Raw genomic sequence first — 25,403 nt, forward strand, 5'->3', positions numbered from 1 at the left:
GGAGGTCTTGGTTTCACATGTAAGCAAGCGGCGGAACAGGGCAGACCAAGTCTGCTCAGATCCGCCTGGCGGTCGAGAGAGGCACAGGGCGACGCTTTGCGACAGAATACGCAGCGGTTGAATTTGCTATAGGACTGGCGCGATGGCGCAATCAGCAGCCGCGTCTGTTTCACCTACTTTCAGCCCCTGCCTTCTAATCCCTCGCCTTCTCCGCCTCTCGACGATCCAGAGATGTCCCCGCCGACGCCTCGAGCCCGAGCATGAATACAGCCTGGCCGCACGCGCGTGCATCAAGGCCGTCTATTTGCCCGGCGTGTAGCGAGAGTACCCGTTTCCGCTGTTGTAGTACGTGGACCCGTTCGGGTTGGAGTAGTAGTAGGAACCGTTGCTTCAAGCAGGGGAGGTCAGCAAGGCACGTGAGAGGAGCCGGTGCAAACGGGTAGAGCGGGCGCACACTCACCTGTTGGAGTAGTGGTAGCTGTTGGAGCCGTTGCCGTAGTCGCGGGAGCAGTAGTGGTTGCCCTGTGTCATGATGAGCCTTGGCTGTGGGAAGGCCGACCTTGCCGTGTCGCTGCGCGAGCTACGTTACCTGGCTGTTGGTGCCGCTGCTGGTGACGTTGTAGCCGCGGGAAGAGCTGCTGGAGGAGCCGTCCTTCGCCATGATTTCGGATTGCGTGAGCGTTGGTGTGGATGCAAGTCTGTTTGGAGGGGCTTGGTGGGCTCAGCACTTTGATACAGACGTAATGTTGACCTGAAGGTTCGGGGATGATGAGCGGCAGGACGAGGAGCTTGTTAAATAGATAGCAAAGATCTTTGCTTTTTTTTTTTTTCTTCCCCTCCTCACAAAGGGGCGAGCAAGCGATAGCGCTTTTCCAGTTTTAACGGGCCACGGCGGTGTGATGAGGTGGGTGCCAAAGCAGCGACTTGGTCGGGGAAGCTTCACAGCACCCGGACATGGCCAAGTGCGCCAGATTGAGGACGACAACTCGCATCTCTGCAATCTATCCTAAGCAACAGGCCTTGAAAAGACATCCAATTGGACTCTGGAAGGCCGCCTGCAGCTATCCCCGGAAGTTGCTGCATGAAACAGTAGACAAGTCTTGATGCCATCCTGGTGGTTCAGTTCCTGGCTGCAAACGTCAAAGGCGGGGGCGCTTGATCGATCCAAATCTGTTTCTGCTCTGCGTATCAGCCAACTCACGAGGCGACCGCGCAGATCAACACCGTGCGCGCGCTTTGGCCTTGTGCGCGTTCATGTCAGCAGTCAACAGACGAGGCGTGGAATGGCGCTGCACGAGTTGCCTGACGACGTCGTCATCCTTGTTCTTCAGAGATGCAGAATCCTCGACATCTTCAACTTGCGACTGACCTGCCGGCACGTTGAGAACACCATCTCGGCGTATGAGAAGACCATCGTGCCCGAGGTGGCCCAGACTACGTTTCCAAGGCCGGAAAACGACCACCTGTACTGGTCTGCGGGAGAGGACTATTCGTTGCGCTGGCTGAAGGGCTTCATCCCGCGGTATCTGGCCGCGACTCTTCTTGAAGGCCCCTCCTTCCGGTCCGTCAAGTTTCTGGGATGGAGCTCTATCATGTCCATCGACCCGCTCGGCGACGAGCTGCGCTCCCGCCTCGCGAACGGCTGGTGCATCGTCAAGAAGCTGTCAAACATCTCCCAGGCTGTGTATTCGCCGCCCGTGACCCGACTGGCCAACTCATTCAACGCGCAGACGTGGTCACATATCCAAAGCTCACTGCACAGCCGTCTCGCGCTGGGCAAGGGCCGCGAGACGCAGGACTTTGCCTTCATCTCGCAGAAGGAGGAGATGATCGCGACACGTCGCCGCGAGTACATCGCGTCGCTGAGCAAAGCCGACGCCGCAAGCTACATGCTGCTCATTCGTCTACTGTCCAAGGCAATCCGATACCACCCGCGTTTTGAATCGGCGGCGAACTCGGCACTGGCCGTCATCAACACGGCGCTGGCACGTAAGCTGTCGAGATACTTTGATTACCCTGGCAAGTTCAGAGATAAGTACATCTGGTACACGGATTGGCTCAACGACACGCCTTGCCCGATCACGCCCTGGGTTCTGTGGGCTGTCTTGCACATCGGACCGGATCCGTTCTTCGTGCAGTGGACATCGCGGTACGAGCAGGAGGAGCCAAAGGCGGATCACGTAGCGGAGCTCATCACGTCACTGACGGAAGGTCAAGATGGGAAAAGTATATCGCGAAGGGGTAAATTGGCAGCGCAGATCGACATTGAGCTTCGACGCAAGTGCCTTCGAGACGGCATCGAAAAGTCGTGGATGAAATCGTACGTCGAAAGCAAGGGCGGCAAGATGAAGCGCGAGGCCATGGACGAGGTCATTCAAAGGGGTACGTCGGACCACAAGCTTTTCGTCAAGGAGGCCATGCTGCCGCAGTACTTCATGCGCTGGCGGGCCGCCGGTGGCGAGAACGCGGAGGTCAATCTGACGGAGGAGGAGCAAGTGAGGGAGGAAGAGCTCATTCACAGTGGCAGACACCCAAGGGAGAAGGTCCCCTTCTTTGTGTTTCTCGGACGCGAGCCCGCGGCAGACGAGATGAAGCTCGAGGAGGGAGGATGAGCGGGACTTGCAACACGTTCGCTTTCAATGTCGCTTTTGTCGTTGTCAAAGGAGTAGCCATTACATGGGCGACTGCCCTAGCGGCGTCTCTGCACGGATCTCGGATTTGCCCAAAGACTTGAAGACTATCGGCCTCGATTTTCCACTTTTGCCTTTTATTGTCTCGCCGGCATGCTCGCCTCGTTTCTTCGGAAAGCATCATCTGTGACAGCGGCTCTGCCTATCAAACGCGGAGAGCACCGCACGACTTGTGATCGAATGCTCAGAGTGCCTTCTGGACAGCAGCGTTTGCCAGCAAATGATCACGAGTGGAAACTGTCGTGGCCACAAGCTCTGCAAAACGTCGCTGGTAAACATGGCGACAGCGCGCTCAGCAAGTTGCCAAACTCTTCCTTTTCGCTCCAAGCCACACGCAGCATTCTCGCCAGCCATTTTACATGCCCAATTGCGAACGTTCGTATTGTCGCTTTCAACTCTTGTTCCCGAAACCATTCCACGCCAAATCCACTCTCCTTCTCAGCGTGTCCACCGTCTGCTGCATCGTATGGCCTTTCTCCTGCTCGTCTCTCCTGATTCGTAGAGCAGCCGCAGTGGAGCCCATCGCGATGGCGAACACGGGATCCAGTCGTCTGCAAAAAAGTCAAGCACGTCAAGTTAGCGGTCCCATAGCAAAGCGCAAGGCAAAGCTATGCCGGAATTCGTCAGAGGAAGGGGGAAGAGGGGGGGAAGGGGGAGGAGAATGTAAAGAGGGTGAGCATACTTGGACAGAATGTACGTGTAGCGGTAGACGACCATCGTCGCACGATCTTGCGCCTCTTTCCACGAGATCTAGATGGACTTTTTGTGCTTCCTTACGGAACTTTGTCGTGAAGGTTTGAGGCTCGGTCGACGAGGTTCTCTTTTGGGGCTGGACTCGCCAAGATGGATGGGGCGATCCGTCCGATGAGCAGAGTTCTGGGCCTCGGAGATTCGACGCCCGCCCTTATGAGCTTCCGTTCCGCCCTGTGCAGAACGAAACATGCAGGAACCGCGCGTTGAAGCTAGCAGGCAGGTCTATCTGCATGGCCAAAGGGAGGCAACAGTGCCGGACACCTCGATGCTGCACGCCTTCGTAGCCTCAATCTTTTGGGTCGCATGTTGCGGGCACGGCATACCAAGCGTTCTTGCTGGGCTGGGAGTGTCACGGATCTCACATTTACAATGCACATGTGTTCTCTGATAAGCTCGGTAGTAGAGATAGAGGGTAAGATAAAAGCCATTCAGATTCAGCTACGAATATGACGACCAGCTATCTGTCTTGTCCGCGCGGATCGCTCTGTAGCCGGGCTGTATACACGGCCGAGCGGGGCGACAATGAAGTCGATTAGCCACGCGGGTACGCTCTGACAGGAGGAAGACCATTACGGGGTTAACAGTAGAAGAGCTTGTGCACGGGTGTTCCGTACGCTGCCGGGGCCGCCTATAACAGGATAGTCAAAGGAAACAAGCACAGTGCTGCGAGATTTGTTTATGGAGAGTCTGTTTCTGTTCTTGATAGATCGGATGCCCAAAAGTCCCAAACCTAACGCCAGCCAGCCCGCCCGGCCCCGAAGCCGCCGTGATCACCTTTCGCTTATCCGTCGTTCACCCGTGGAAGGTATCGTATGTGTTCCCTTGGTCGGTCACCCGGTGCGTTCGCCTACCGGCTACAGCGCGGCTCTATAGCTCGTCACCGAAGGTGTTCTCGCCGGAGTAGGTGATGTACAGGAAGCCGTCCTCATCCTGTCAAAAAGTATCGTTAGCCTGCCTCCTTCCTACGATACGTTGGGGGGGGGGGGGGGGCCGCTCGGGAGCGTCGCTACGTGGGGTGGCTGGTCGGCGAGGAGCGTCAAAAACGTACCTTGTGCTCTTCGTAGATGGAGCTCATCAGCGCCGCGGTGGGCGGCAGCACCTCATCGACGAAAATGAAAATGGCTTTCTCGGGCGACAGCTTGATGCGCTTGCGGATCACGTAGACGAACTGGCCCACGGTGAGATCGGCAGGGACGAGGTACTTCTTCTTATCGATGGTTGCGATGTCCGACTTCTCGACCTTTTCGCAGATGACCGGGATGCGGTCTTGGTACCTATTTCATTCACGCAAGTCAGTCATTCGGTCGCCGTGTGCGTCTTGCTGTTGCTGCAGGCAACGGAGCCGGGGAAACGTACTTCTGGCGGATGCGCTCCGCCTCGGCCTTGCGCTTCTCGAAGGGGTGCTCGTCCTTGAACTTGGATCGCATGGCGCCTGAATCTGACGAAGAATGCTGGAGAGAGTGTTTGGAGCGGTGCAAGGTGCGTTGTGGGTGCGAAACGGTAGGAGTTTGCAGGTTGTGGATGTTGGGTGGATGGGCGGCGGAGGGTTGGAGCTGCTGCCTTGGTGGGGAGGGCGTGCACTCGACGTGTGGACAAGTTGGGCTTCCGGGCAGTGAGGGGCGGTCAAGGATCTCTCACCCAGCAGCGAGAGCAGATCACCAACCACAAAACCACGTAACAACCGGTCAGCCTGATCGTCTAGACACCTTGGTTCACGCTTGGAACTCCGTGGTCGCGTCCTTGTGTTCTCTGTGTCTGAACCCGACGTACAAGAGCACGGGAAACGGGGAGAAGATGTACTCGTCACGGGCTGCTGCCTCTGGGCGCTCTCCGTATCTGACGCGGACGATGACAATGATGACCAAGACAGCAGACAATCTCGGTATTACTCATGTGCCCGCCACCGAACAGTCCAGAGGGTCAGTCGCATCCTCCCTTTGAACAGCCGCTGCCGTCCCGTGACGGCTGAATTTCAACACCGTTGATGTGACTCAGACCGTTTCTTGTCTTTGGGTACAGACCTGACACGGCCGTCCTGCCCGTGTACTGATCCACGACTGCTTGCAAATGGCTCGCATCTCACCGGCCAGCTGTCGTCCAGTCGTCGTCCGATTTGGGCATCGCAGGTGCTGGGTTTTGACTGACGCTTCATTCTTCTTGTAGACATAGCCGACGCCACACTCCCCTGCACAGCCACTGTCATCCGCTAACCTCTTTTCTGGACCGCCTCTTGAGGTTTCTTGCCGATGGCCGAGCTCGCATCCTTGGGGAGTCGCAAGAACACACGGATTGTCTTCGGTGACGTCTTTCTGGCCTGACATGGCTCTCTGAGCTGCATCGCACCACGCTCTGTCTGGCCTTCATTACATCTCTGCCCTTCCTGATTCGCTGCCGCCCGCTCGCGCTGACGCCACTTCTGCGACCCATGCTCCAGATATCGTGTTTGTGTCACACCACATTTCGCTCTCTACCGTGATGTTCACCAGTCGCCCTCTTGCAGGGCAGCCTCTCATTACAAGATGCGTGCAATGCGCCTCCAGACGCTCGAGAAGAAGAGCTCCACTCTCCCGGAGCTTCTTCTCGGACACCGCGTCGTCCAGAGTGCATCAGCCGTCGAAGAATTCGGTATTCTGGAAGCCATCTGCCCAGACAGCCCTTGCATTTGGTATCCCGCTCATCGGTCTTATGCTTTATAACCTCAATCTGGTACTATGAAACACCCTCTCCTCCACCCCGTTGACAGACCTGCTAAGCGCTGGAAGACGAGCGGCGGTCGCCCGCTGATGGATGAGCCTTCGCTCGCCGACCGCGATGCCCTTTCGAAGAGGGAGTCCGGAATCACAGAGTCATCGGCTATGAGACTGCGGATGGAAGCTTTGATCAAGGAGAAACAAAAGGAGATCATCAAGGAGATAGAAAGAATCGATGGCAAGAAGTTTCAGGTTGACACCTGGGACAGGCCCAGCGGTGGCGGAGGCATCAGCTGCGTTCTGCAGGAGGGCAATGTCTTCGAAAAGGCTGGAGTGAACACGTCCGTCGTGTACGGCAAGCTGCCACGCCCGGCCATCCTCCGCATGCGCGCCGATCACAAAGCCATAGATCCGGATGTTGAAAGCCTTGACTTCTTTGCCGCAGGCTTGAGCGTGGTCATGCACCCACGCAACCCCATGGCACCCACAGTGCACTTCAACTACCGTTATTTCGAGACAGCGAATCCGGACGGTACCTCAAATGCCTGGTGGTTCGGCGGCGGATGCGACTTGACGCCCAGCTACGTCTTCGACGAAGATGCCATACACTTCCATAAGACGATCAAGGACGTTTGTGATAAGCACGACAAAGCGTATTACCCGCGCTTTAAGAAGTGGTGTGACGAATACTTCTACAACAAGCACCGGGCTGAGGCCCGGGGCATTGGCGGCATATTCTTTGACGACTTGGACGCTACGGAAAAGGGCCAGGAACAGCTTTTCGCGTTCGTAAAGGACTGCTTGAATGCGTTCCTACCGCAGTACGTACCTATCATTGAGCGCAGGAAAGACATGCCCTTTACCGAGAAGGAAAAGCAGTGGCAGCAGCTGAGACGCGGCCGCTACGTAGAGTTCAACCTGGTATACGACCGTGGCACGTCGTTTGGGCTGAACACACCAAACGCGAGGGTCGAGAGCATCTTGATGAGTCTGCCGCTCGAGGCTCGTTGGGAGTATATGCACAAACCGGAGCCTGGGAGTAGAGAGGAACGATGTTTGAATGTGCTGAAGAAGCCCATTGAGTGGGTATAAGAAAGTAATCTTGTCTTTTAATGTGATATCTAGGGAACATACAAAACAATGCTTCATAGTTTTTTTTTTCAGGTTATCGGGACACCTAGCCCTGAGTTTTCCTCATTTTGAGCTTCCCGATACCCATTTCTGTTCGTCTAACATGCAATTTGTTAGCCTTGTGACACGATCTTCACCGCTTGTCACAGCGGCTAGTTTCACGGAACCCAAGTCCTTGGACGTTTGCTTCCAATGACTTCACTCTGTCCAACTTGTCCGAGTTTTGACCGTGTTTAATGTCAAGTGCATTCATGTTCTGATTCACGGATCTCCTGTAAACACAATAAAGTTGATATCAACAGATTCGAGAGGTGAGCAAAGATCAAAATCAGATTATGTCACAGGTCGGGCCTACAACAATGACATCCGGGTTTAGGCGAAGAAGAGAGCATGATAATATGCGCAACTTCTTACGAGTGATGATAGCACTGTGAATCGACTTGCACTGACATTAATATATAGGAGAAACAGCGCAGGACGGAGAGCATAGACTTTGAAGGAATAGGTTGTAATGGGCTTCAAATACGCAGCAATTGATGAGATCTTAGATGAGTGATATTCGTGAAGAGCCCCACAGAAGAACCGATTCAACTGGCTGCTGGCAGAGCGGAGGTGGAAATGACTGATCCATATCGATGGACACAGCCGATGTTTAGCAAAGGAGCTGCCAGCTACTTACCTTTTCGTTCGACGTCGGACAATGCATAGTCAGTGAACGGCTGTTCAGCTCTGCCAATTTCACTGCAACTCGACATACGCAAGACACGTAGTAGGGGCAGATAAAGCTCAACTTTTGATCTCGCCAAAGCCGCGAAAGTACCTTATCCAAGGTTACTCCTACTTAATTGAATCTGTAAAGGAGAAATGCACGGAGACAAAACAATCGAAACCGCTCGCTCTGGTAGCCCCTTCCAACATCGCGGACAAGCATAATATCGGAGAACTATGCCATCACTGCTAGAACTGAACATAAATACATTGAAGAACTAGATTTTAGGAGGACTCACAGATCCCGCGAAGTTAACCTGGCAAAAATTATGAGATCCTAACCTGCGCAAAGAAGCTGAACTGGCGCCGCCTACAAGACAATAGAAATACGTGCAGCCAAGCTGGGGAAGAGGAGCCAATAGCAATATGAACTTTAGTTTGACGTATTGCGAAGGCAATACCGAAGGATCGAATTCTTTGCCTCCGCATCCCATGCAAAACAATAACCAAGCTATGGTAACTAGCTTGCTGACGTAGACAATAATCAACCAGATGAAATCAGATGTCACTTCACCGGTATGTGCCGACATCTGGACGAAGGATCTGCCTTAACGAACGACCTCGAGCCCTTCCAAATAAGCGATCGAACGTGCGGGAAGGGCAAGCAAGAAAAAGAGGTTCATCCCGTGTTTGATCCTGCCCTTCAGCGTCGACAACGATCAAGCACAAGAGGATGGGCTGTAGGGTTAAACCCTATTTTTAGAGGGTTCAGGTATTGCGCAGAGAGCGCGAAAAAACAAAAGGGGAGCTATGAGCTGACGCGATCACTATAGCGAAATGAATCACGATACTGTCATGCTGTGGGTGCCTCCAGGCAAGCTGTGTGCGTACGTGCTGAGGGCAGGATTCCAGAATTCCAGATCGACAGAAGGGCACGTACGAGATGGCGTTCGCCGAGGGAGGGCTTGGTTGTGCTTTTGGTCAGAGCAACTATTTTCATTGCTATGCCGAGGCTGATTGAAGAGCCATGGCGGGTCGTCTCTATCAGCTTCAGGTCGTGTTCGCAAGCGAGGACACCACGAAGCAGTCGTCTGCAGCTGGTTAACTTTCTCTGATTCATACACACCTCTTGTTGACGTTGGGGCGTTCTCGAGTCCGCCACTTCAAGTCGTCTTACATGATCTTGTGATCAGCCCTTCAGTGTCCCCGAATCAGCCCCCCAAGCCCTGTCACGGCTGGCCCGGGTCACCCCCATGGCCACGTGCCCTCCCACTAGCTAAGCGAGTCCGGCATTCCCGTACACCCCGGAAAAAAACCTGCTCTTCTCAGTCTTACCCGGCTAAGCGATCGACATGCGGAGAGCTCATTGCCCAAAAGCCCCCATCTGATGCGCGAAGACTGCAAGCACGCTTGTCCTGACATGCTGCCGCCTCCTTGCTCCGAGCTTTCCTGTTCCTGAACATCATGTCGTCCATCCAGTCAGATATCCATGCTGTCGATCGAATTCCCCATGGAGGATACGCATCCAGCCCCAATGTTTTCAGGATCCTCTCGTGGATATGCATGGCTAGTTTGTTTGATAATCTGCAAGGTGCCCCATTAGTAGATTTTAATCGTTTGAGAGCCAGATTGGCGTCTCAATATCGGCTCTACACTCCGTCCAGTATCTCAGGAAAAAAACATCTAGTGGCGGGGTACTTTCTTCGTGCATGACTTATCACCAGTCTCGTGATGTGCAGTTAAGCATAGTTTCGTCAAATCAAAGCGTCACACTCTGGAATGAGACGGCTGAACGAACGGTCTCGAATCGTCCACCACCGACAATCGTTTTGGCGTGAGAAACGTTGTGCGTTCTGGAGTCCTGTCTAACAGTTTGCTTCACATGGTGTAGTACTTGTTTTGGTTTGCTCACGAGCTCGATAAGCTTCCACTGCCGAATTCCGTCAGACGATGAGAGCCAAGGATGTGAAATCCACCCATGACCACGACGAGAGCGCACATTCAACAATGTCGCGTTGTGTTTGTTTGAGGCACTATGCTCACAATTATGCGAGGTCCCAACCGATTTTTTTTTTTTGAACTGCTTGGTCGCTGGTAAGCTTGTGCGCCTGCGGCGGGAAATCGTGCAAATATATATATATATATACCGGCTACAAGGCTGAACCGTTGTCATCGTGTTATCGACCGCATCTGAAAGAGCCAGAATGGAGGATCCGATCCTGTCGAATTCTTCGTGGCAGCAATCATGGCTCCGGGGCGCATGTCACAAGCAGTGCATCAACCGAGGAGACCACGTTGTGGCGCAAGCCCTCTCTTCCACTTCGCGTCTTGATATCACAGCTGCAGCACGCACGCCGACTCATGGGAAAGGTTCGGTCTCGCCAAAGAGGGCTGCAGCGTTCATAGTCGACGCGACTTGGCAACAGCTCGATGTCGGCCACTCTCAACTGCTCAGTCGTGACTCGCAAACGGTCAGGGCTAGGAAGAACGGCTTCCAACAGCATTTCCCACCCTTGTCCGCATCGTTTTCGTTTGCGCCTCAAGCCGTGGTGCTTGATCGTGAAGTGAGGAGAGCGTACGTCAAGATTTGTTTCGAGTCTTTCTTCCAATCAGAGGCACATCTTCTAGAAATCGCCGAGAATAACGCACAGGCAGTGTTTGTACCCGGCGGGACTTAGCCTAAGCCTTGGGGGCTTGGAAGTCCCCCACATTCAGACCAGGCTAATGTTCAACCACGTACGGCTGACATTTTGATCTGCAGGATCCTGTCCTGTTCCTGAACAAGCAACGCAAGGCTAGACCAGGCGCTCTTGTCAGAATGCGTGATGCATGTGCGTGGTCACTGGACATCGCTTCCAGACAGAGGGAAGATTTGCATACGTTTTGGCGCCGGCGTCTCCTGTGCAGACCACGACTCAAAACATTGCAGCGGGAGCACCGTATCCGCCCAGCGTTTCTGCACTTTCCTCAGCGAAGTCGACGCTGATCTTTAGAAGAGCATGTTTCATACCCTTTGATATCCGAGTCACTGTCCGCAAGCGTGCTGTGAGAAGCGGATCCCCTTTGATCTTCGGGGGACATGCGTGTGGGCGGATTGGCGAGCACAACGAGCGGTGATCTGCCACGGGGAACGGCGGAATGAAAATTTAAAACACAAATCAGAAACAGCAGGAACAACACTATCGCGCAGAGCCGATCGTTGATGTTCTTGTGTCTTGTAGAAGAAATGCAATAGCGATATATGTTAAACATGACGATTTACTTGAACATTTGGTATTAATCTCCTAACGAGGGCGATTGATGGCTTTTTGGGTTGGTCATGATTTCAACAAAGTAGCATGCAGGTATCGAGCAAGTAGACAAAAATTTGCCACAGGAGAAAGTGAAAGAAGATAGGAGCCCGTACCGGACGGATGCTCGAAAGCCAAAAAATCTGTTTCCAGCCAAGCACCCTCCCATCACGACCTTTCTTTCATCACAAACATGGTCCCTACATCCCACGTCGTGTTCCACTCCCTGCACTCCTCGACGATCTCTGGGTTTTCCCACCACCAGTGTTCGCTGAACCCGTCGCTAATGTACGCTCCCCAAGCGTCTTTCCACAGTGCTCTGCTGGCCAAAACGCCAACTTGACTAGCGATATCACGTTCGCCGGCATGAGGACTTGCTGCAACTGCCGGTAGTCGCAAGCATCTTGCCATTAAGTGGTCGTTCTTCAGCACGTCTGGCTCAACGCCGTCTGCCTCGTCCGACTTGACACGGAGAGGCAAGAATCCAGCGTCACGCGTCCACTTGGGGACCAACGTGACCGGCCGCTGGCACTTGAAGTCTGCCTCTAGTCCTATCAACAGCCTCTCCTCGAGCCAGTTCGCGAGAAGAGGCCCCATGCTGCGTCGGTCAGGAGTTGCATCCATGAGCCGGAGCTCAAGGACGCCGCCTGGTTTCAAAACACGGTGGCACTCAGCCAAGAGCGATGGTAGCTGAGAGGCAGAGACCAAAGTTGCCAGTCGCGTGGATCTGATATGATGCATGGATGCATTTGCGTAGGGCAAGGGAAGGACCCCTGTTGCAGCTGACTTGGACGCACTAGCGAGACTATCGTTCGGACTACCCAAGCTGATTTCATGTTGCACTGCTTGGCCCGGTAATGGAATGCTGCTGCTCCGCGATGATCTCGTAAGGTGGTAGATTCTCGAGTTTGGATAGATGGCAGATAGTTGATAAATCTCCCCTATTTGGACGAATTAGCACAGGTGATAACGTGAAAAAAAAGAAAAAAAAATAATTGATGACAAACTTGCAACATACCGATGTGTCCGTCTAGTTCAAGAATCTTCCTACGTCGCTTTGGAGTCGAGGGTGGAAGTGGGTGCGTTGGAACGGGCGAGTAATTTTGTCTGGCAAATCGATCCATGCTCTGCAACTGCAAGGCCGTCAAGGCCCAAAGATGTTTTTCGAGTTGCAGCTCGTCACTCATTGCCCGGTCCCCGGGCAGATCCCACTCTTCTTTGAGACGTTCAAGGATAATGCGCGGCCCAGCAGATTCCATACGTCTCACGAAACGCTGGAAATGGCTACCAACAAACATACTTTGCCTATGCTCATCGACCATGTCGTCTGTGCTCGAATCAGAGTCGAGAATTTTGCGAACTTCCACCTGCGATTTGACTATATCCCAGCTCTCTGGAGGCGTCCATTGGGAGACTTTTTGCGCGGCATGGTTTTGAATGGCACTCTTATTTGGAGTGATCGACGTGCTTGAACCTTGTCCCGTGCGTTGAGTGGTTGGTGGGTGGAAGATAGAGGGTAGTTCCAGTTTTGGCTCAAGTCCAGCGTGGGGAAGCACATACTTTGTCTTGGGTGTCTCATCGTTTGAGTACAGCAAGTGCTGACTCGCAACTGAGCGTGGACGACCGGCAGCATTATCTGCCAATTCCACAGGCTCTTGAACTGATGCTTCATCGTAGTCCGGAAGGTCTGGCAGGCCCCGTGACGTGGAGTACCCTCGTTGGAACGTCCTCTCAGCGTGCGACAAATTGGCGTTAGGATTTTGCAAAGCAATGATCTCATCCTTGACTTGCTCATATGATTGACATATGTCTTCGGCTTCAAACCTGTTTTTGAACGACCATGCTTTGTGCTGACTAACCGTTTTAGGGGACGGCGAAGCGTATCGACTCGGAAGTTCCTCCTCTATTGGAACGTGTTGAGGCCTGAGTGAACGAATTGGCAGCGAATAGTTGGAAGATGAGTTATGAAGACGGGGTGTCTCGATCGGAGCCCCGGACGGTAGCCTTGTTCCAAGAGAGGCAGAATACGTATAATCAGGTTGATTTGCGGGATCTTTGTAGTCTCTGTGCGGGAGGCTCGCGTCAATGATAGTGACAGAAGCGCTTTTGAAAGGCAGTGCCGAAGTGGCTGTCGATGGTCGCCGTATGGACCCCTTTACACTCGAAAATGATATTGTCTTTGTAATAGAGCCCATCGAGGACTTGGTCGCGTGACCGGACTTGGGAGCATTTTTGGCATCCTTCTTGGAGCCAGAGTTGGAGCTTGAGATCGAGTTTTCCCGTTTGTTAGCGCGTCGCTGCCGACGTTCGCCAACTTTCTCCACAGTATCGTCCGTCCAAGATAGATCGGCGGAAAACATTGCTGCACGAGGGCCACGGTACGAACGCGCCGGCGGATTGCGAGGTCGAGAATAGTGAAAGCGGTCAGAATTCAAGTCTGGTCCATGGGCGAGCAAGTCCGGAAAGAAATGGAACAAGAGTCGGCAAAGCGCTTTTGGGGCAAAAATTCGTGTGGACAATGAGGAGGGCTGACCAAAGAAAGCGAAGTCAATCGCCGCGTGGAGTTACTGAGCGGTGGGTATCCGAACCGACAGGGGCGTGGTCAAACGACGACGGCAGCCCTCAGCAGTTAAGCCCTGAGAGGAGCCTCGGAGCGAGGCGGCGGCATTAGAAATAAACCTCGAAAGTTAGGATACAGTAATGTTGAAGAAAGCTTAAAAATCTGGCCAACGCGGCATGGCCATGGTGGCGGTTCGAGCATGGGACTTTAGATAGTCAATTTGCACGGCTGAGAGAAGCTGGGATGCATCGCGTTGTAGCACAAATGACGAAGCACAGGCGCAACGAGCCAAGACAGCATGCGTTATGAGCTGCTGGGACGGGAGAGATTCAGAAACGGCCATCGCACCATGCGGGCTGCGAGCTGTCCGGTCCGTGGCGTAGGGGCGGCGAGATGGTGGATGCTGCTGCGCAAGGAAGCACCATGACTAGGCGTCACTGCTCGCAAGATTGCCCGCCCGGCCTGGCGCGGGAGTGAGGCAGCAGAGCCGGAGCGACAGAGCTGTCGGCTTGTTCGCTGGCGATGGACGTTTGAGATCTGTTCACGCCTGGCGCAAATGCCAGAGTTCATCGGAGCAGCCTCCCTTGCTTGGACCACCGCTTGACTCGTGCGCTCCGATACTCGACGCCTTTCCCCAGTCTTTCTCAACACCACCGCATGTCTTGCTGCACCACCACGCTAACTTGCTGGAGATCGGCGCCGCGATAACGTCGCCCTGAATCGATCTGGGCACGCTCTTCCCACAGCGGAACCCCGCCGTCGCCTGACTGCTCGCCTACTGGAGTCGAAACGTACGGCGCGTCTTTTGTCGGCTCGTGAGGTAGAGTGCTGCAGGTCGTCTGCCCTTGCATGACCAGGCATTCGAGTCAGATTCCAGCCCCTCTAGGGCCATTTTTTTTAGACTTGCACGAGGATCCCCAGGCATGGCGTCCGGCTGCTTGGTCTGCTGTCCAGGGATGTGTGTTGTGTTTCCAATGGCTGCCGTGGCGTGCATGGTTGACAACATGGACATATCGCATCCTGATTCGGAATTGTCGTGTGAAATTGTTCGTACGTCCTGGCTTTATATGATCGCCCTCTTCCTTGGTATTTCGCAATCATTAAGCTTTCGAATTCATATCTGCACCTGAGTTCGGCTTCATTTGCGAGGCCTATTCGGGGACTGTCTGCTCTTGCCTGTCCGTAATTGCGTCCCGACTCTGTGTAATCTTCGCGGTTACTTGCGTCTTGGCCACGGCCTTCTTAATCTCATATCTTCTCCTTTACCAAGAACAAGTCTTCTTCCGCCCAGCTTTCACTCCTCATCTCTCTCGTCCCATTCTCTACACCCTCTGCATCTACCATGGCGGCCCTGAGAAAGGGAATTGACATGATCGACAATTATGTCGGAAGGTCAACTTTTGGCCGGATCTTCCGCCTCGAAGGTTGCGGCCATGTAAGTTTTACCTCGCACAAAAACTTTAGGTTTCTTTCGATAGGATTTTAACACCTGCCGGACAGGAGAAGGAAGTGCCTAATACCAAATTCTTGCGTGAGATACGTGCAGGCATAACCACGTTCTTCACCATGTAAGGTGTTGACTTTCATAGATTCTCTCTTCCGTCCTGCGCTGACTCGTGTCGTCCAAGGGCATACATTATCTCAGTCAATGCATCGATTCTCGCAGACTCCGGGGGAACCTGTGTGTGCAACGACCCGAAGGACCCAACCTGTGCTACCAATGATGAGTACAATCTCTGTTTGCTGGGTCCGTCGCACAGCATCTCAGATACTCTGGCGACCAATTAAGAAATGCTAATCTTCGCAATAGATATCAAACGTGACCTGATCACTGCCACCGCAGCCATCTCCGGTCTTGCCTCATTCCTCTTCGGCTTCATGACTAACCTTCCGGTAGCACTGGCGTAAGTTGATTCTTCCTCCAAGTCTTACTCAGTCTTTGGTAGAAAAGCGTGCTGAGATGATGCGCTATAGCCCCGGCATGGGTCTTAACGCCTACTTTGCGTACCAAGTTGTTGGATTTCACGGCACGGGACCTATCTCCTACCGTTTGGCGCTTGGCGCTGTGTTTATCGAAGGATTCATCTTTATGTTTCTTGCACTTGCTGGTATGCGCCAATGGCTTGTTCGTCTACTACCGAACAGTATCAAGATCGCCAGTGGTTGCGGCATTGGCCTTTTTCTGTCCATGATTGGCCTTTCCTACTCCTCTGGTATTGGCGCGATCACTGGCGGTGCTACTGCGACCGTTGTCGATATTGGTGGCTGTCCTGAACAATATCTGGACGATGTCACCGGGGCTTGCAACTCACACAAAATGCAGAATCCGACAGTAAGTCAAACTTCATGTTTTTCCACTCTGGGAAGAACGAAAATTAATGTTTCGGTACTTTCCTAGCTTTGGATTGGCCTCTTATGCGGTGGCATATTGACTGCATACCTCATGTCGTACAAGGTGAAGAGTGCGATCGTCATTGGTATCGCCGTGGTCTCGATTATCTCCTGGCCGTACGTATTTACGTCCGCATGAGCAAGAAATAGTCAGACTAACGCCATTCAGCCGACCAACGAGTTTTACGTACTTCCCATACACCAGCGTGGGGAATGAGCGCTTTGAGTTTTTCAAGCAAGTTGTTAGCGTTCGTGGTATTCAAAACACGCTAAACGCGATCGACTGGAACGTGATGAAAGCACCAGGCCAATTCGCCCTCGCTCTCTTCACATTCTTATATGTTGATATTATCGATTGCACGGCCACTTTATACAGTATGGCGCGCTTTTCAGGTGTCGTGGATCCAAAGTCTGGCGATTTTCCGCGTTCCACGGTTGCTTATTGCACTGACTCGCTATGCATCTCCATCGGAGCGCTATTAGGTAGCTCGCCAGTTACAGCTTTCATTGAGTCTGGTGCGGGGATTGCTGAAGGAGGCAAGACGGGTCTAACTGCCATGACAACTGGTGTTTGCTTCCTTATTTGCATTTTCTTTGCTCCAATTTTTGCTTCAATCCCACCGTGGGCCACGGGCTGCACCCTTGTCATCGTAAGTTTTAAACTTACAACTCTTCCTAGTCTTAAAACGCTAACGATTCGCCAAGGTCGGGTGCATGATGATGCGACAGGTTACACTTATCAACTGGCGCTACATTGGTGATGCCGTACCAGCTTTCGTCACGCTTTTGTTTATGCCGTTCTCTTACTCAGTTGCTTATGGATTGATTGCCGGTCTGCTTACCTATGCTGTTTTGAATGGAATGACCTGGATCACTCGTATTGTGTCCATGGGCAACATTATCCCGGCAGATGAAGAGCACAAAGAATATTGGACATATAAGCCTGCTGGCACTTTGCCTTGGTTCATCAGAGCTTGCCAGGATCCAAGGAGCATATTCCACGGTGGCGAAGTCGACCACAATATTCGTGAGATTGCACAATCGGAACACTCTAGCTTCGAAGAGATGAAGGGACGTGAGTATGTCAGCACGCCGCCTATGGAGAAGAACTCTACCACTCTCAACGTTCACGAGAACAAGGTGCCGTATTCGCCGCGGCCTACGTATGACCCAAGCGCTAGACGGTACTAGTGCATTGACGATATTACGATAAAGGAACGGACATATAAAGGCAGGCGGCGAGAACTGAGATGGAGACAATGCAAGATGAATAGGTGAGAGAAAAGTAGGATACCCTACCCACTCGTTATGCATAGTTTATTTCTCGTGAATTGCTGTATTGGTGTTTACTGTGGATGAGCCTTGAGTCTCTTACGTATTTAAGTACAAATTAGGTTTGGGTTTTGCATGTTTGATGTGTTGAAGAGAATTCTTCATCCTCAATAAAATTTGTCCCAATAATTTTGCTAGCGCAATGACTCCTGCATTGCCTCAATGCTTTCTCTCCTCTGACCATTATCGATGGTGATGAGCGAACAATACGTGATTGCAGATTGCGAAAGGTAGATTATCACACCTTCAGGTTATGTGACTCCATATAGAGTTAACTTTTGGGTAAACTAAGTTAGCATTAAGTTAAGCATTCTGATCTTCTCACGTGACTAGACTTGCCGCTTTCGGCATTGTTGATCTGACCGATTCCGGCGTGATGATCATGATGGGAATCTGAAGCTGCAGAGTTTCGACAGTGCGACTACGCCCAGCTATGTCGGCACGCAGCCTACCATCGATGGCTCACTTCAGCTTGAGGGCTGTGTATGCTGTCGAAAAGGGACCAATACGGACCTCTGTGCGAGACAGACCGCGGCGTATTCGTGGGGTGAATTTCACCACGTCAGTTTGTCGTGAAGATGACAGTCGTGTGCAAAGGCGATATGGCACCGCAAACGAACCTCCTGCGCATTTCTTGGATAACCAGCCGAGGGAAGGACGAAGCGGAACGACCGATACTCCTCCACGACCCGCCGAAAGCAAGAAAGATTTAGAACAGAAGCAGACCTCATCACCATATATCAAAGAGGCTGAGGGCAGCAAGAAAAAAACCGAGCATGTGGAAGCAGAAGATATTACCAATTTCAGTACGACTGCGCAGACTTTGGACAAAGATACGACAAGCGGAGACGCTAGTGGACCTGGTCCCCAAAGCCAACTACGAGGAACATCGTCTAAACCACTCGAGACTGTTCTTAACATGCCTCCACCTAAGAACTCAGAAAATGATAAGCCCCCGCATTTAGCACCTCCCCCGTACGTACACCATTTCGACACGTATGGCCTAGTTAAGAAACTCAACAGCGGGGGCTTCACAAATGGGCAGTCAACCACGATCATGAAAGCCATTCGTACAATACTCGCCGAAAACATGGACCTAGCCAGACGAGGTTTGGTTTCCAAGTCAAATGTGGAGAATGGGATGTATCTTTTCCGTGCGGCGTGCAGTGAGCTCAAGACGGAGATCGAGAACAATCGCAAGGGTGAGCTCGACAAGAATAGGACACGCAGGGCGCTTCTGCAGCACGAGGTTGATATTCTTGGTCAGAAGATCACGCAAGAGATCAGTGGGTTGAGAGACGAGCTCAAAGGCATGTTTGACGATCGCAAAATGACGGTGCGAACAGAGCAGCGAAACATGGAGAATAGAGTATGTGCGATTCCTCTGTTAATGGCTACTTGCCGTCTTTCCTATGATGTTCTAACTTGAAGACGCTCATAGATCCAAGAACTCAACTACAAGATCACAGTAACGCTCAATTCCGATGCAAAGACAGAGGTTGAGGGTGTTCGCTGGGTACTTACTCGGCGAGCCGCAACAGCGCTAGCGGTGTCGGTCATGATGATATTGGCTACTCTTAATTACGCAAGATACATGTCTGCTACGCAAGACAAGGAACGTCAGAAACACAGGGAGTTGATGAAGGCTAATTCAACGACATCGCATAATATTGGAACGCAAACAGAGCCGACCAGCCAGTCGGGTGAGACTCTGATCGCGAGTGAGGGTGTGAGCCTAGGTTGATGTATATACGGGGTACAAATCTCGATAAAGAATGATCAGCACAACTGCCAGCTAGCCACTTGTCATATGCTCGGTCAATGGATAAGTGCGTGTGTGGTGCCAATCACGTGTCATAGGGGTGACCCCATGACAGTCGCGTAGGTCCAAGGAATGTATGTGTAAGGGGTCAAGGCAGAACACTATCAAGAAATCCTACGTTGCGACAAGCAGTCCATCCGAGCTGTCTTATAACTCCATGGCCTTGGGATGGCGCAAGGGCGTGCTTTCGGCTGCATCCTGATCGTATAGATCACAAGGACCAAATCAAGTGTGGACCCTGCGTGAACGATTTTTGTGATGAACGGAGAATCGTCCCGAGAACATCCCATGTACACCCTTGCAAGTAGTGCTATACTCCGTTAGTAGAATTTACATGTGGCTAAAGTCTGTCCCTAGCTCCCGCTAGTCAGTCGGACATGAATTGCGCTGCCCATCATATAAAGCCGCGTAAGTTTCGAGGTTAAACTCCATGGAGCCTTGGACACTCGATGTCCCTTAAGGGCCGCTCCCGAGAACTTGGCGATTCCTTCGAGCTTAGGCATACGAACTGGCTGAAAAGGGATTGAGGTATAATGAATTAGGTCGCTAAACAAGATAAGTAGTATATAGAACGTAAGGTGTCCTTAGGCCTACGAACGTTAATAAATAATTATCTGACAAAGCGAAGCAAAGCAAAGAGAAGCAAAGCTGGGCAAAGCAAAATCCGAGTCCAATCCTGTCATGTTTCGATCTCCCCGTTCGTTACTGACTTGAAGTCTCATTTTTCTCGCTCAGCTTCTACTATTCCGAGGTAAGAGAGTACTCTGTACAGCGTCGCTAGGTCCCACTCACTGCTCCTTTCCCCATTTGAATAAGGCAATATAGAACTACTAGCTTAGTTAGGACATGACCTCCGAGGACAAGTGACACCGATAACTTACTGTGTACAAGTAAGTGAATGTTGACTTAACTTACAGGGTAGATTCACGTGAGAAATTCGTTTCTCCGTTAACTTACTTAGGGCGAAGAGGAAGCATCGCCAAGAAACCACGATAGGTTCGAGATAGAACTATACACCCTCCCCCGTCTTGACTCACACCTCAACTATCGAAATGTCTTTGACCTATTTCCATATGAGCTTACTTAAGGATTACATCTTGACCAGTGGTTTACAGCTTAATTGCACACTATAGGCCGAGAAGGCTCATTTAATAGCAACATTTTTCAGCGGATCATGATATCCTTGCTGTGGGGTAAGCACGCCTCTGACGTGGAAGAAGCTCGTGGGGGCTGAGAAGTGATCTTCCTGCGCGAGCTGCAAGCGATATCCGACAAGGCTGTCTCTTTGAATACTATTCTTCCATCTTTTCTGACAGCTCTTCACGTAGATAGCACAAATTCTCTCGCATACCGCCTACAACGCTAGAGCTGTGTAATATATCTACTAGAATAGTTCCACTTTAAAGACGTATATTTAGGATAATTCAGTTGATTGTTTTTTAGTTGTGTGTTATTATTAATGCATATCAATCGTAGCCCAAACTGTGCTCTAAAGCGATGGGTGGCCTAAACCAACAACTCCTTGACCGGATTGGAGCCAAAACACAGGAAGGGAATCCTTGGAGCTTTGACCGCTTTTGAGGCGCAGATCGAAAGAACGGGGCGACAAAGAGTGCGTTACGGTCGACGCAAACAGAACTAGGATACTGTATGGGTTTTCATCTCTATATGTAAAGCGTCTTCCAATAATAAGACGAGCTGACATGGAACGTCTCGAGCCTTTGCCACTTTAATCTTGAACGGCGGGTAGGACGCCCGTGAGCTGCGCCCACCGGGCTAGGGAGAATTGTACACGATGCAGACGATTGTTTTTCTCTCCGGTGAACAAACGTCGTTGGTCGTTGACAGCGTACCTGGAGCGCGAGGGGGCTTCGCAGCCTTCGCTTCGCTACACGCAATAAGCGGAGAGCGTTTTCACAGGTGTCCTGAAATCGCGGTGTTGGGGCTTCCGTCCGCTCTAATAGGGAGGCCACACCCGGCCGCCTTGCGTCTAACTGACATTGTATAAATGTGAGTTGCTTTTTCAAGAATATGCATGTCGAATTAAGTGCTTGAAGATGTCTCACCCTAGCATGGGTCGAACCAGTTCGTGTGCCGCCGTGTGAGCAACATCCCGCTGTGTCCAGCTGCACTTTCGTCATCCTTCGGTCCAATGAGGAAGTATGCAGTTGCCTTTCAAATGTTTGTTCCCGGGCCCGTGCGTATTAATCAGACCTAAAATGGATAAGGATAATACTTAATGAGCCTAATTGCAAAACCACCTCTCCTTTCGCAACTTATACATCTTACTATGGTAACTTATGTGTGCAGAAAACTTGTAGCAACAGTTTCAGACCATCAGAGAACGTTTATACCCTACCCTATCGGGTAAGGCCTTGAACACTAAAATCACTCGAAGCTTATTTACAAGCTTCGCTTGGTATAACTTACTCTATTATATAAGACTTTTTGCACTAAAATCCTTCAAACTCCTTCTGAGCCTGCCGAGATAAGGGCTGGGGTAAAGCGGAAGGATCGTCAAGCAACCAAGGTGTTGGATTCGAGATACGAGCCATCGTGCCCCGCCTTAACCCATGTCCTAAAATTCGGTCTTTGACTTGATTCACTATTAACTTAGGAGTTGTCATGGGGTCACCCCTATGACACGTGATTGGCACCATCCTGTTGCCTGTCTGATTAAAGCAGCACCGACATCAGCTAACATGACCTAACGTGACCCAACGTTACCTAACGTTGGCCAACTGGACTCCTGAACTAAACTGACTTCCTAATTCGATTTCACCGCGCGCGCGCCCAAATCCCAATTAGGAAAGGTGTGATAAGGCCCCCTTTATATTCTCAGCAAGAACTACTTCGGGCCTTCCCTTCTTCATGCAACGTCTTGATTATTGTACGATACTTCAGTACAGCACAACTGAATAGATAGTTGATAGCCTCATCAGTTTACCTCACGTGATAACTTGAGCAGATCACTTCTAGTGGTTCCGTGACAGGAGTTCGCTCTTACTTCTGGTTTGCAACCTAAGTACATACTGTGGACTGTAAATGTTATTTAAAGGCAACATATTATGGTGGGAGGCTGAGAGAAGGGAGGCATGTGATCAAGACCAACCTAATTTTCGTATCTGACCTACAATATAGTTTGTGAGCTGACGAATACGATTTCTGATCAAGAGCGGTGCTGACAAGGACGTGCTTGGTGACGTAGTGGGTGAGTTGACAGACGCAATCGACGAGCCGTAACGAGTGCTGACGAGGTCGTGCCTGGTGCTGTAGGAAGTGAGTTCACGGACGGAATCGTCGAGCAAGAACGAGCGCTGATGAGAACGTGCTTGGTGCTGTAGCGAGTGAGTTGACGGACGTGATCGACGAGCATGAACGAGTGCTGACGAGGGTGTGCTTGGTGCTGTAGTGGGTGAGTTGACGCACGCGATCGACGAGTAAGAATGAGTGCTGATGAGGGCGTGCTTGGTGCAGTAGGAAGTGAGTTCACGGAGGCGATCGTCGGGTAAGAACGAGTGCTAATGAGGACGTGCTTGGTGCTGTAGCGAGTGAGTTGACGGACGTGATCGACGAGCAAGAACGAGTGCTGACGAGGGTATGCTTGGTGCTCTAGGCAGTGAGTCGACGGACGCGATCGACGAGCCTTATCAGGTGCTGACAAGGACGTGCTTGGTGCTGTAGGAAGTGAGTTGACGGACGCGATCGACAAGCAAGAACGAGTGCTGATGGGGGCGTGCTTGGTGCTTTAGCGAGTGAGTTGACTGATGCAATTGACGAGTAAAAACAGAAGCTGACAATGCGTACACACTTAGACTGAATGGAGTGCAGCGGAGGATGAGCTAGCTGTCCAGCTTGTCGGGAGAGTGCCGCCATCATTTGATGCCCCCGGACCGCACTATTTCAATCTGCTCAAGCGATGGCTCAATACTGCGATGTAGATCATCAAGGCCAACCTAAGCATCGTTTTTGGCCGACAAGGCTTCTCGACGTCTGAGTTACTAACTCGCCCACAGTGAAGATTGTAGAGACAGGCTCATTCCAAGTTAAACCTAAGCAGTCTCTTCGAAAGATCGTTGTTCTAGGGGATAAAAGGTATATTGCTCTTTCACATTGTTGGGGAAATCCCACACGCGATCAGATAGAGCGATATTGTACCACTCTGAACAACTGCAAGGACAGACTAAAGGGGTTTGGCTTTAATGATTTACCAAAAACATTTCAACTTGCTGTCGAGGTTGTGCGAGCTATAGGAATATCATTCCTCTGGATTGATGCGATTTGCATAATCCAAGGCTCTGAAGAGGACTGGCAAGCTGAGTCTCAAAAGATGGAGGAAGTATTTAGTTCAGCCTACTGCACTATTGCAGCTGATACAGCAAAGAGCTGGACAGTTGGATTCCTTGAGCGAAATCATCCTCCCCACTTCAATGAAGTTATCAAAGATGGAAAAAGGATATTGTAGAGCTTTTAGGCTGACCGCCACGTCAGGGGGTAGGACACTCGATATCAAGGCCTTCCTGAGGGTGAGAAATCAAGAGAGAGAGAAGCCTCCTACAGATGGGAACTGTAAAGGAGCTTAGGAGTAAGATAAGATAGTTAGGATAAGGGTATAGTAAGATAGAATAAATAGGGAAAGTAAAGTAAAGGTAAGGCAAAGCAAAGCAGGGCAAAGCAAAGCAAAGTTCTGTATGAGGCAAAACAAAGCTGGTCTCTGTTGTTCTGATATTTTTCTGGTGCCTCGCCTTTTTCTTATTTCCGTTATTCTCCTCTTCTTATATATCCCTACCATATCATATAACGCCTAAGGCCCTAGCTCCAAGGTCACGTGATGCCCTTCAGAGTATGAAGCATATTCCCCAGTACAACATCCTTTTATAGACTGTAAAGACTCGTATACCCTATAGCCTCATACTGCTTATGAAATCAACATCCCCTAACTTAACGTGATTGGCTGAAGCGCTCATTCTGCTCATTTTGCTAAGAATGATCAAAATGGTCTTTGTCACATGTAGGTGCCTAGTTAGGCTAGGCCATGCAAAGGAATCGCTGTTATGCAGCGTACAAAGAGGAAAAAGGAAACGATTAAGGGGCAAAAGGTTGCATTGATTGTGTGGTGGATTGGGTTGTTCGTTGTTAGGTTTCAATCCTGAAGCAACTTGTAGATAGCTTATTCTCATAATAGAAACGTAAAAACAAGGGGTATTAGATATTTATTGTCAGAAGAACTATTTTCCCTTCTTCTATGTGCTGCGCGAACATTTGCATTATATATAGCACCTATAGCTAATACACACATGACTGAATTGAGCACTTTTCGCAACTGGATAATCAAAGTTACGACGTTGGTCTTTCCCGTACAAGTACTTCCGCCACAACATCTGTAAGGGATTGGTGATAGAAGTGTGAGATAGACAGTTGATTCAAGAATATCCGCTAGCTCCTGAGAGTCTCTTCTCTGAACTGCCTTAAATACATGTGTGCGGAGTAGTCACGTGTGCCTTAATACCGCACCAGCTATACATCGCCAAGCTCGAGGTATCTGCAAGTATGTGTTGTTCTTATGATCCCTGTGCTGTCATGGCGCCTTTGCCACCCCGTTATCACGCCGTACATGACATTAATATATATTATTTAGAGGATAATGTAGTGTAGTCTATAACCAGTACTACTAAGAAATAAGGAAATATATTAAATTAAATAATATATATTAAATATAAACAATGTTATTTAGGAGTATATAATATATAAATGTTAAAATTTTAATCTACAAATTTTTATCATTTTCTTAGTGAATTCTGACACCAATACTACCAGAAACAACTACCAGAAACGGTATACCGTTTATCCTCCGGTACGGTACGGTATATACTGCTACCGTGGGGCACCCTAAGAAGTAGCTCCTCGGCCTCTTTCCATCGGCCTTGATTGCTGTACGTCAACGCCAGATTGGCCATGCTGATCAGCGTGTGTGGATGCTCCTCGCCAAGCACCCTCAAGCTCGTCTCCATCACTCGCACAAATAGCTCCTCGGCC

At 51.0% G+C, this 25,403-nt stretch overlaps 9 protein-coding genes across 10 annotated transcripts; 6 read left to right on the plus strand and 3 right to left on the minus strand.

Annotated features, from left to right (window-relative positions):
• Positions 1 to 50: 50 nt before the first annotated feature.
• PV09_08479 (uncharacterized protein) lies at positions 51 to 1,231 on the minus strand. The gene is made up of 3 exons (XM_016362390.1): positions 590 to 1,231; positions 461 to 522; positions 51 to 388 (listed from the first exon to the last, which is right to left on the minus strand). The coding sequence occupies exons 1-3, from the start codon at positions 659 to 661 to the stop codon at positions 301 to 303; spliced, it is 222 nt and encodes a 73-aa protein (XP_016209838.1). The 5' UTR covers positions 662 to 1,231; the 3' UTR covers positions 51 to 300.
• PV09_08480 (uncharacterized protein) lies at positions 949 to 2,867 on the plus strand. Its single transcript, XM_016362391.1, has one exon. It carries the CDS (start codon positions 1,104 to 1,106, stop codon positions 2,610 to 2,612), a length of 1,509 nt encoding a protein of 502 aa, XP_016209839.1. The 5' UTR covers positions 949 to 1,103; the 3' UTR covers positions 2,613 to 2,867.
• Positions 2,868 to 3,849: 982 nt separating this feature from the next.
• PV09_08481 (uncharacterized protein) lies at positions 3,850 to 5,570 on the minus strand. The gene is made up of 3 exons (XM_016362392.1): positions 4,800 to 5,570; positions 4,492 to 4,717; positions 3,850 to 4,373 (listed from the first exon to the last, which is right to left on the minus strand). The coding sequence occupies exons 1-3, from the start codon at positions 4,868 to 4,870 to the stop codon at positions 4,311 to 4,313; spliced, it is 360 nt and encodes a 119-aa protein (XP_016209840.1). The 5' UTR covers positions 4,871 to 5,570; the 3' UTR covers positions 3,850 to 4,310.
• PV09_08482 lies at positions 5,092 to 7,296 on the plus strand. 2 transcript variants are annotated; one of them, XM_016362393.1, is made up of 3 exons: positions 5,092 to 5,362; positions 5,607 to 6,149; positions 6,206 to 7,296. In XM_016362393.1, exons 2-3 carry the CDS (start codon positions 5,919 to 5,921, stop codon positions 7,223 to 7,225), a joined length of 1,251 nt encoding a protein of 416 aa, XP_016209841.1. In that variant the 5' UTR covers positions 5,092 to 5,362; positions 5,607 to 5,918; the 3' UTR covers positions 7,226 to 7,296. The 2 variants fall into 2 exon arrangements, with proteins under 2 accessions (XP_016209841.1, XP_016209842.1); XM_016362394.1 differs by having other exon boundaries at positions 5,607 to 7,296.
• Positions 7,297 to 10,176: 2,880 nt separating this feature from the next.
• PV09_08483 (uncharacterized protein) lies at positions 10,177 to 10,650 on the plus strand (the record flags this gene model as incomplete). Its single annotated transcript, XM_016362395.1, has 1 exon — positions 10,177 to 10,650. One exon carries the CDS (start codon positions 10,177 to 10,179, stop codon positions 10,648 to 10,650), a length of 474 nt encoding a protein of 157 aa, XP_016209843.1.
• Positions 10,651 to 11,227: 577 nt separating this feature from the next.
• PV09_08484 (uncharacterized protein) lies at positions 11,228 to 14,341 on the minus strand. Its single transcript, XM_016362396.1, has 2 exons — positions 12,281 to 14,341; positions 11,228 to 12,203 (listed from the first exon to the last, which is right to left on the minus strand). Exons 1-2 carry the CDS (start codon positions 13,620 to 13,622, stop codon positions 11,431 to 11,433), a joined length of 2,115 nt encoding a protein of 704 aa, XP_016209844.1. The 5' UTR covers positions 13,623 to 14,341; the 3' UTR covers positions 11,228 to 11,430.
• An 823-nt stretch (positions 14,342 to 15,164) lies between these two features.
• On the plus strand, positions 15,165 to 17,404 carry PV09_08485 (uncharacterized protein; the record flags this gene model as incomplete). Its single annotated transcript, XM_016362397.1, has 8 exons — positions 15,165 to 15,257; positions 15,323 to 15,390; positions 15,451 to 15,569; positions 15,633 to 15,726; positions 15,797 to 16,154; positions 16,221 to 16,330; positions 16,383 to 16,863; positions 16,919 to 17,404. The coding sequence occupies 8 exons, from the start codon at positions 15,165 to 15,167 to the stop codon at positions 17,402 to 17,404; spliced, it is 1,809 nt and encodes a 602-aa protein (XP_016209845.1).
• A 551-nt stretch (positions 17,405 to 17,955) lies between these two features.
• Positions 17,956 to 19,506, plus strand: PV09_08486 (uncharacterized protein). Its single transcript, XM_016362398.1, has 2 exons — positions 17,956 to 18,914; positions 18,987 to 19,506. Exons 1-2 carry the CDS (start codon positions 17,979 to 17,981, stop codon positions 19,287 to 19,289), a joined length of 1,239 nt encoding a protein of 412 aa, XP_016209846.1. The 5' UTR covers positions 17,956 to 17,978; the 3' UTR covers positions 19,290 to 19,506.
• Positions 19,507 to 22,813: 3,307 nt separating this feature from the next.
• On the plus strand, positions 22,814 to 23,308 carry PV09_08487 (uncharacterized protein; the record flags this gene model as incomplete). The annotated part of the gene is made up of 3 exons (XM_016362399.1): positions 22,814 to 22,850; positions 22,916 to 22,965; positions 23,183 to 23,308. 3 exons carry the CDS (start codon positions 22,814 to 22,816, stop codon positions 23,306 to 23,308), a joined length of 213 nt encoding a protein of 70 aa, XP_016209847.1.
• Positions 23,309 to 25,403: the final 2,095 nt, after the last annotated feature.

Source organism: Verruconis gallopava (genome assembly GCF_000836295.1).
Source record: "Verruconis gallopava strain CBS 43764 unplaced genomic scaffold supercont1.41, whole genome shotgun sequence".
NCBI classification, from domain to species: domain Eukaryota; kingdom Fungi; phylum Ascomycota; class Dothideomycetes; order Venturiales; family Sympoventuriaceae; genus Verruconis; species Verruconis gallopava.